The sequence below is a fragment of the Enoplosus armatus genome, chromosome 9, assembly GCF_043641665.1.
Source record: "Enoplosus armatus isolate fEnoArm2 chromosome 9, fEnoArm2.hap1, whole genome shotgun sequence".
NCBI lineage: Eukaryota > Metazoa > Chordata > Actinopteri > Centrarchiformes > Enoplosidae > Enoplosus > Enoplosus armatus.
Genome location: NC_092188.1, coordinates 10,432,117 through 10,441,411, shown reverse-complemented (window position 1 = coordinate 10,441,411; position 9,295 = coordinate 10,432,117). Strand labels below are relative to the sequence as shown.

General features: G+C 45.3%; 1 protein-coding gene across 1 annotated transcript; it reads left to right on the top strand.

Annotated features, from left to right (window-relative positions):
• The first annotated feature begins 786 nt into the window (after positions 1–786).
• On the top strand, positions 787–9,095 carry LOC139290852 (myocardin). The gene is made up of 15 exons (XM_070912719.1): positions 787–841; positions 2,898–2,951; positions 3,827–3,882; positions 4,302–4,368; positions 5,163–5,288; positions 5,396–5,592; positions 5,766–5,906; positions 6,570–6,735; positions 6,845–6,995; positions 7,107–7,251; positions 7,355–7,939; positions 8,055–8,153; positions 8,300–8,437; positions 8,527–8,581; positions 8,671–9,095. The coding sequence occupies exons 1-15, from the start codon at positions 787–789 to the stop codon at positions 9,093–9,095; spliced, it is 2,460 nt and encodes an 819-aa protein (XP_070768820.1).
• The last annotated feature ends 200 nt before the right edge of the window (positions 9,096–9,295 follow it).

Genomic DNA, 9,295 nt, shown 5'->3' with positions numbered 1-9,295 from the left:
AACCTCAGCTATTCCAAAGTATGTGTGTGTGTGTGTGTGTGTGTGTGTGTGGTTTTGTATGTGTGTGTTTGTCCATTCCCTTCCAACAGGCTTCCTTTGGGTGTTCTGTGGCTGGCCAGTTCAAATCAATATTGTTAATAGGTTGTGTGTGTGCACTAATGCAGCTTATGTAGATTCCTGGCTCTCTCTGTTTGAGGGGCAGCTCCTCTTCTTTTAGTGCATGACACTTTTGAGGTCCTGCCGTCACAGTGCAAATGGGTTGTGTGCGATGCTGTAGGTGTCGCAAGTTCATGTTTATCCGCCACAATCAGCCCTGACGTCTGAGGATCTGCTGGGGCTCCTGTCTCCTCTTCTTCCTCTTCTGTCGCTCTCTCTCTCTAAAAACCCTCCTTGTCTGTTTAATTCTCTGTGTCGTTAGTTCTGTCTCTGTGGGTGGGCCTGTGTGACTCTCTGTGTGATTATGACAGGCCGTCTATAGGGAGGCCTGCTGTTGCCAGAGCAGCTCACCGCAGTGCTCAGTCTGTCTGTAGGTCTGAGAGGCTTTGCGTCTCTATTTCCTCCTCAATCTATCTCCGCTGTGCTTTGTGTGCCTCTATCAATATCGGTTTGTGTCTATCAGTGGATTAACAAGCATCTGTCTCTCTCACTCCCCTGCCTCCTCTGCTCTCCCAACAGCGAGAGACAGAAGGAGAGGGGTCCATTCCTCCTGGTAGAGTGACACCAGGAATTCCCTCTCTCTCTCTCTCCGCTCCACTCTCTGGCTCCTCCACCACCCTCCCCTCCACCATGACACTGCTGGCCTCCGAGAGGTCGCTCCTCATCCGGAATAAGTTCCGCTCAGGTGAGGATCCTGGAGTCTCAGCTCACGGCAATTAAAGGAGAGGAGGGATTTATTTTTCCCACAACAATGGCTTTACATCGCAGGCATAATTGGCAACATTAGCATCAATATGTGGAGGTGAAGTGTTTTGTGAAGGTTATTGGCTGGTCAGTCACATTGTCTATCATGCGATCAATAGAGTGAAGGTATTGATCCTGGTGAATGGATTTAGTGATCGGTACACTCAGACAGAGATGTCTCGAATGGATGTGAAGACAGCTCAGCCCGAGGCTAAAGATCTCACCATGTTGCTGTGTGAGCCTTTAACCATGACATGGGCTAGTTTGTTGACGCGCATGTTAAAACAAACAGAAGGCCTTTAAAAGGAAAGTTCTCTCTTCATTTAAAGCCCCTTTAAAAACGTGCTTTCAAATCTCTATAACATTAAATATTCATGTCTGAATAAGCAACAAGTTTGGAAGAAGGATCCTGAGTTATTGCATGTAAAATAACTGTCTGTAAAGTCTCAAAAGGGCAAAAATAGTCAAAGAATGGCTGAAATTAATTCTAAAAGATATAACTGAGTCTTGCTCATCCAATATGTGACAAATGGCACTGAACAAGCTTCCTATAACTGCGTACTACAAGTTTCCCTACAAGTTGTAGCGGCTGCTGCTCAGTTCCCAGACAGCTGTCGTAAACGGCTGGTAAAATAGAAAGGCGAGGAAACGACATGGAGACAGTCCCCTAGGTGTGCAAACACCTGCTGGAAAACGTGATTCTTAATGGTAGCTGCTCTGTTTGAAAACATGTATGCACATAGCAGAGCTCGAGGAGCTTATAAGTCGGCCAGTATATAAAACGGATGTTGATCCTTTGTGAGAAAAACATTGGCGATTATCAGACAATGTGTGATATGATTGTTTGATTTCTTATTCATTGATTTTCAACAATTTTAGCTTTTTTTGTTGACCTTGAATTGTTAAAAATGCAAAGTCACAAAAGTGATGTTAAGGTCAATGTCAAGAAAAATCCTTATGTTGAAATAATGGTTCTGCTTGCGACCGCTTCAACAAAATCTCTGCTTGCAACCCCTCATCACATGTGTGTCTGTGAATTGTGACAAGTTCAACCAAAATATCCGTCTTCTATCCTTCTTGTTTAATATGAGTCTGAAGAGGTGAAATAGGCTGCATTATACAAGAAAAAATAGAAAAAACAAAACACAATTTGTAGAAATGTTTATTTTGTCTTATGCTGTTAATCCTTTATACGACTCCCCTCAGATTTATTTTAGGACTGACCCCCAGGTTGGGAACCACTATGTTATATAATGTATGTTAAGTGTTTTAAAGAGTTCAGGACTTGTATTGACCCTCCAGTTAAAATACAAAACAATATAATGGTAGAAACACACACATACACACTGAGATCAAACAGAAACTCCAGTGTGATAAGCACTGCTTCCCTAATTTGTGTGTTTATCTGCTTTAAAGCCAGATTTTTTACAACCTTAAACTTTTGTTTTGAGTTGTCAGAGGGGCAGGAGAGCAGGAAGAATATAGTTAGCAGCACAAATGAGGATGACGTGAGGAAGAGGGGATGTAGGAGAGGCCTGTGGAGAGAGCAGGACAGCTGAAGGGGGGATGGGACCAACAGAAATAGACGTACTGAGAGATAAATAGTTACTGCCCTCAACCCCCTGCACAGTACTCCCCTCCCCTCGTCAGGTCTCTCAGCTCTCAAAACTCATGGGGAGACGCACTCGGTGTAACGGGCCCAGCCCCGCCCCGCTTCACCTGTTTGTGTGTGTACTGAATGTTGATGTATGTGTGCATAGGTGTGGTGTGTAGATGTGTGCAGGCATACAAGGAGATACATTATCTACAAGCATTGCAAAGTCATGGGGTAATATAAGTTACAAGGCCGTATCATTTGACAGTGATTGTGTTACCTTTTCTACGTCAGCGTCATTTCTTTTCCCAGATAATTTGTCCTTCAGCGAGAAATCAAACTAACTTACTTTTCCATCAGTGTAACTTGTGATATTTCAGCAGTCTCTGTTCTTGTCTTTCAGTCCTGCAGTTGAGGATTCAGAACCGAAGGCAGAGTGAAATCAATGCAGACCCTGGTTAGTCCATGTGTATCATTAACATTGTGATTGATCCATCTACACTATGACTGCAGGTTGGATTTCATATTGATGGTCCTCAGGTCACCTCTTTTCACTGACATTGCCTATTGATTAGTAAACATCAATGTAGGCTTTTACTGCAGTGACCAGCTTGTACTTTCCTTTGACTTAATTTTTTGGACTCTAAATTTTGGGTTTAATTATATGCTTTAAAACCTCTGATTGTGCAAGAGCATACCATAGTTGAATATGTAGGTGAAAGTTGTCATATTATACTGTATATCTGGTTGAATAATTCCAGCATTAACCAAACAATGTAAATAACAGGGAAAAATTAAAACATTTATGCAACATTTTCATCATGAATCAGTGGGAACAATATGGAGGATAACCACATGCATTTGTGCAAAAGGTGCATTGTATTCACCTGGGGTAACGTGCAAGAATAACAATATGCTCTTAATATCAGGCATTACCTGACGATAAAGGTTTAAATAAAAAGTGCTATAAGCATAAAATACACATAAATCCATCCAGATCTGTGCAGCAAATGTGATATAGGCTAGATTAGAAAAAAAAACTGTCTGTCTCCGGTACTTTGCCGACAGACAAAGCACCTTGCTTCATTTCCTTCCTCGTTGTCTGAGGCTGAAGCAGGTTGCTCAAGAAGCACACTCTGATGCCTGCCAACACAAAAGAGCGCCTGAGATGCTCCATGCTGTAACTTGGAGGGATGAGTTGAAGGCTGAAAGGGTTTTGTTTCACCTGAGTTGCTCCTCCACAAGGCTAGCATTCTCTGTCTGTTTGTTTTTCTCTGCCTGTCTGCTGCATTGTCACTTTGTCTTATAACCACATCTCTTCTGCCTCCATAGGGTTGAAATCAACTTGCCCCCCTCAAAAGGCAGAGAAAGACCAGAGTGAAGCTCTGGTGAGTAGTTCCTCAGTGATATCCAGCAGCATGACATTTCCACACTATACATCAAATACTGATTTTGATGCAGTAAGAGATAAACTGCCATGTAAAGACATTTTTTCTCTCCAATGTTTTTTCATTTACATTCATTTGTACAGTTGATTATATTTAACAGAGCAGAATAAGACAATCTTGTTTACCTGTGTTACTTCCAAATTAAGTTAATTTGTAAACTGTTTCCCCCACCATTGAATGGGTTTCGTGGTCGTCTGTTTTGTAACTAATTTGTACTTGTTTCAGGAAACACTGATGTAAATGAGTATTTAGGCTACACTGGCATTGAAGTACACTTTTATGTAACTTTTCCCCTGAATGAAATGCATTGTAATCTCTGGGCCCTGGCTGTTGGTTTGACCTGCTGTTTCCTGATGCAGCGTCTAACTGACGATGGTGCCGCTCAGAAGTTGCCCCCTAGTGGTCTGAAAACTGAAACTGCACAAGGTGATGCCCTGCCTACACTAATGTTGCTCTCTCCTTCCTGCTTTACCCTGTATGCTCCCAGCAAAACATATTTCCCTGCCTCTCTGTCTTTCTTTCTTTCTTTCTTTCTTTCTTTCTGTCTGTATTTCTATCATCTGTCTGTGCTGCTCTCCACTCCCTCTTGTACAGTCGTTGTGAGAGGAAATGAAGTGTGTAAATCTGGCAATGGGCTCGGTGTTTCATCATCAGCTGTCAGTTAAATAGAAATGTGACCTTGTTGCACAGTGTATCTCTGCATTTTAAGCAGCCTGCAAACATATCAGTGATTGACAGCACATGATAAACCCGCCCATCCATGGATCAGAGTCATCATTTTCCGTCGTTACTGACATCTCTCTCTCTCTCACCTCTCTTTATCTCCCCTCCTCCTCCTCCTCCTCCTCCTCTCCTCACCCTCTAACCTCCCCTTTAATTTGAAAAGACTATTGTTATAATATCTGGCTTTTCAAAATGTCTGATTTCCCAAACAGTCATTTTCTGCCCTTTTGATAATGTTGTGTGAATGTGTGTGTGTTCATATCCAAGGGGATACATCTCCCTATGGACGGGAGTGTTTACTATTTTTGATGCCTTTGCTGGTTTGAATTGGGACTGATTGCCTGTGGCAACACTGCGGTGCATGCTCACATCACATATGTTCTGAAATCCTGTTGCTTCTCTCTCTCCAATCTCCTCTCCTCTCTCTCTGCTGATCTCCCATCTGTCCCCTTCTCTTCACTTATCTACACCATCCCTCCCTCTTCACCCCCCCACAGAGAGAACTGTGTGTGGGGCCCAGAGGCAGAAGAAGGCTCGCCAGGCGCAGGACCTCACTGAGAGGATCCAGCGTCCGCCTGGACCTTTGGAGCAGCAGCACGAACACACACGGCCCCTGGAGAACCGTGAGTCAACACCCATCCGCATGCACCAGCACACACAGACACCAGTCACACCCAATCTCCTCTGCTCCTCTTCTGACCTTACCTCCTTTCACTTTTTATTTCCTCAGGTCCTGCCTCCTTCCCTCTGTCAGTTGATGTCTTCGAAGATGACATCTCCTCTTGCTCCTCCTCCTCGCCCACCGAGCAACATGGCGTTCACCAATCACCAGCCTTTTCTTCACTGCCAGGGCTCTCAGGTGACCAATTACTGAGTGACTTCTCAGCTGTGGGCCCACCCCTTAACCACAGCCCCGGTCACGCTCAGGTGAGGAAACGACACTGAGATGTATTGCACTATGTTGGCAGCAACAAGGAAGTCTGATAAATTAATTCCCTCTAATAACGTCTGATAAACACATTAAAGTGAATATTAACAGACTGAGGAGTTTATAAATAGCCTCATATGTCAACTCTGATAATCTGATATTCTGCCTTCAGTCTGGTTTGGCGTTGCTCCCGGCAACCGAGGGCATCAGACAACCGATGAGTGTAACACTGGGTGAATCAAACTCCATGGCAACAACTGGGAGACCAAATGGGATGTATCTGACCTCTCAGACCACACCCCTGCTGCCAAAGGTAATGTGGGGTTAGTGCATGCTAATGCTGTCACATGAAAAAACACTTATTTTTAGTTTCCTTTTTTGGCTCATTTACATTTTATAAGGGTCTTTTTTGTTGTGAATATTTTCGTGACTCCTCAAAATAAAATTATAATATCAAAAATACAAGCAAACAAATGGCGTGATATGACATTTTCATCCAGAAAAACAACATTTCGACTGTGTGTGTGTGTGTGTGTGTGTGTGTGCTTGCTATGGTGACAGGTATTCACAGCAGATATACAACATAAGAGATAAAAGAGCATTGTAGAGGTCTTCAACCTAACAGGATGGTCACTCCTCTGTTTTGTCAAACACAATGCTCTGCTCTAAGCTGCTCTGCATTCATTACTGTCAATTTGCACTTCTGGGGGAGCTCAGTATTTGCCCTGTAGGTTAACACATTCACACACAAGCAGCATGGCTTATTGTCAGAACCAGCACATGCTGTCATCAGGAGATTTGTGAGGCATTTGTACATTTCATGTACGAGTTTAACCTTGACATGGGGCAAATACTGTCAAACACCGTGAAACGACTTGACATTTTCTCTGTGATATTTTATACGCTATGAAATGACTCACTAGAACCACAGTATGGTTACAGTTTTAGGAAATGGGGGCAATATGTGTCTTTACAGACAGCTCGGCCTCCCAGCCCCACCTGCTCCTCCTCCCTGCCCGCCTCCCTCAACTTCAACCACGTCCCCCGCCCACGGAAACCGCGGGACACCAAACCCAAAATGAGGAAACTCAAGTATCACCAGTACATTCCTCCAGACCAGAGAGGAGGGTCAGGGACTGGAGGTACCAACATAATTCTGCTCTATATTTATTCAATAATTCTTCATTTGTTATTTTGCTTGCTCTTGTGGCGAGGTGTTTGAATTTAGCCTAAAACACTTTTTATTTCCAGGTGGAGGAGCCAAACAGAAGAGCCCTACCGAGTCTTTAGACCCTGCCTCTTCCCATCTCCTGAAGCAGCAGCAGGTCTTCCTCCAGCTGCAAATCCTCCAGAACCAGCAGCAGCAGCAACAACAACAACAGCAGCTCACTGTTGTACCCAGGTATGCAAACAGATTGTCAGGTAATCCATACTGAGCCAACTTCCTGCTTTATCAATGAGACATTTGTCCTCAGATAGTCTGGCTAAGTTAATACTTCTGTCATTCCTCAAGGGGGGATCACAATGATCTTGTGAAGTCCTCTGGAGCCATGCCCCTGAATCCCCAACCTGTTCCCGCCACAACAAACCACACCCCTATGGACACGAACCCCTCGTCCAAGCCTGAGCTTCTCCCTGCAAATCTTGTTGATCTAACAGTAAGAAAAGCATGAACACACTGAAGGGCAGAAAATGCATAAAAACGATAACTTTATTTTATAACTTTTATAACTCTTAAGTGTCCCTTCCACCTTTCTTCAGGTGTCAGAGTTGCGGCAGCAGCTGCGTAAGCGTGGCCTCCCTGTCTCCGGCACCAAGCCAGCTCTGTTGCAGCGTCTCCGCCCGTTCCAGCTTCCCCACTCTTGCCTCACTCCTGCTCCCCTCTGCCAGCTGGGTACCAGCCTGGAGCCCCTCACCCCATGTCCCCCGCTGCCACCCAGCCAGAGCCCCGGCTCAAGCTCCAGCTCAGGACTAGACTCACCCAGCAGCAGCCCAAATCAACAGATATACATCCCGGACAGAGGAATTCCTAATGGGATTCTCAGTGACGCTCCAAATGGAATTCTGAACACCGTGCCGAATGGTTTCTCAAATGCTGCGTCAGTTAGTTCGGCAACTGAACAGTGTGGTCTTACCAACGCTGTGTTCCTGGCTCCTGCCAGCACCGCCTCAGGAACTCCAAGTCCCAGTCTACCCATGTCGTCCTCCTCGCCCCTGCAGTGTGGGACTCCCTGGAGAACTGAGAACAAGCAGCAGCAACAGCAGCAGGAGCTGAGTGTGGAGCTGGAGATGAGGGAGAGGTTAAGGAGCAGGCCAAGGGACCGCTCCACTAACACCAGCAACGAGGTAAGCCAAGACAGGAATGGATCTTTGGTATATGATGTGTTGGAGAATAGTTCATTTAACAGGATGACTGCTTTCCAGAACTACAATCATTAATACTCTTTTTATTATCCTCCAGTCTTGTGGAGGATCCCTTCATCCGTTCCTGCAACAGGATCCTGGATGCTCTAGAGGCAAGCCAGAAACAGACGCACAGACAGAGGTGTTGTTTACACAGGTAAACACACAAATCAATACACACATATCTTGGGTAATCGCTTTTCAAGGCTACACCACAGAGCCTTCAATCTATAAAACAGGTGAAACATGTGAGCATACTCTCATCACCACCTGTCGACTAATTTACCCCTGATTTCTAATCAGGTGTTTTGCTGCCAACCATGTGATGTGATTGGCCAGGATTTTGAGCTGCCAGTGCAGATAACAGCAAGTCCTGTCCAGACCTTGCCCGGTGTTCGCAGCTTGGAGGAAGAACTACAGGAGGCAATCCAGAAAGCACAGGTTAGAGTCTGTAGATGAACAGGAAGAGATCACCAAGAGTTCCTTTTGTACAGTGGGATACAACTGCTTTTCCTTTTTTTTGGCCACAGATGGACCCTCGGCAGTCCATAGATGACATTCTGGACGAGCCAATGACTTGCGTTGGTGAGTATCCCATAATTAATAAAGAATACAACTTAAAAGGCATTCATATTTCTTTCAGTGTCTAATCCTTTTTATTACCCCTCTTCCAGGCTCTGTCAATGTCTGCGATCATAAATCCCCTGCCCACTCAGTCCCCGGCCCTTCGCCTACTCCTCCTCAAGCCGATCAGTCACAGGCCTCCCAGCAGCACAACAAGGATGACAACTTCCTGCCTTCACCGCTTTGCTCCTCTCTCTTGCTGGAGCTCCCTCCATCTCCTGCTGTAATAAACCCCAGCCAGGTGATCCCAGCCCCTCCCCCACCTCCCATCTGCACCTCCCCTCTGCCGTACGCTGGGAAGTCACGGAAACGACGGGCTCCGACACTGTTTGACGCTGCCGACTGGCTTGAAACGCTTACGTCTGGCCTCCGCCCTCTTACTCCACCGACAGCTCCTTTTGTCGAGTCCGACTTCAGTCTGGATTCAGATCTGAATGTCAGTCGAGTGTTGGATCTAATGATAGAGCAGTGGTAAGGACTTGTGTGGGCATATCTTTGTATGTACAGTAGGTGAGCATCGTATTTTTTGATGGTCATGAATGTGGCAAACCGTATGCATCCCAATGAGGGCACAAGATTGTGAACAGCAGCTTCCGTCCATCCATCATTGAAAGGCTGTCAGAGTCACCGGCTCCACGCAATGTCGAGAGCTGGATTCATTGCTAGCTTTGATAG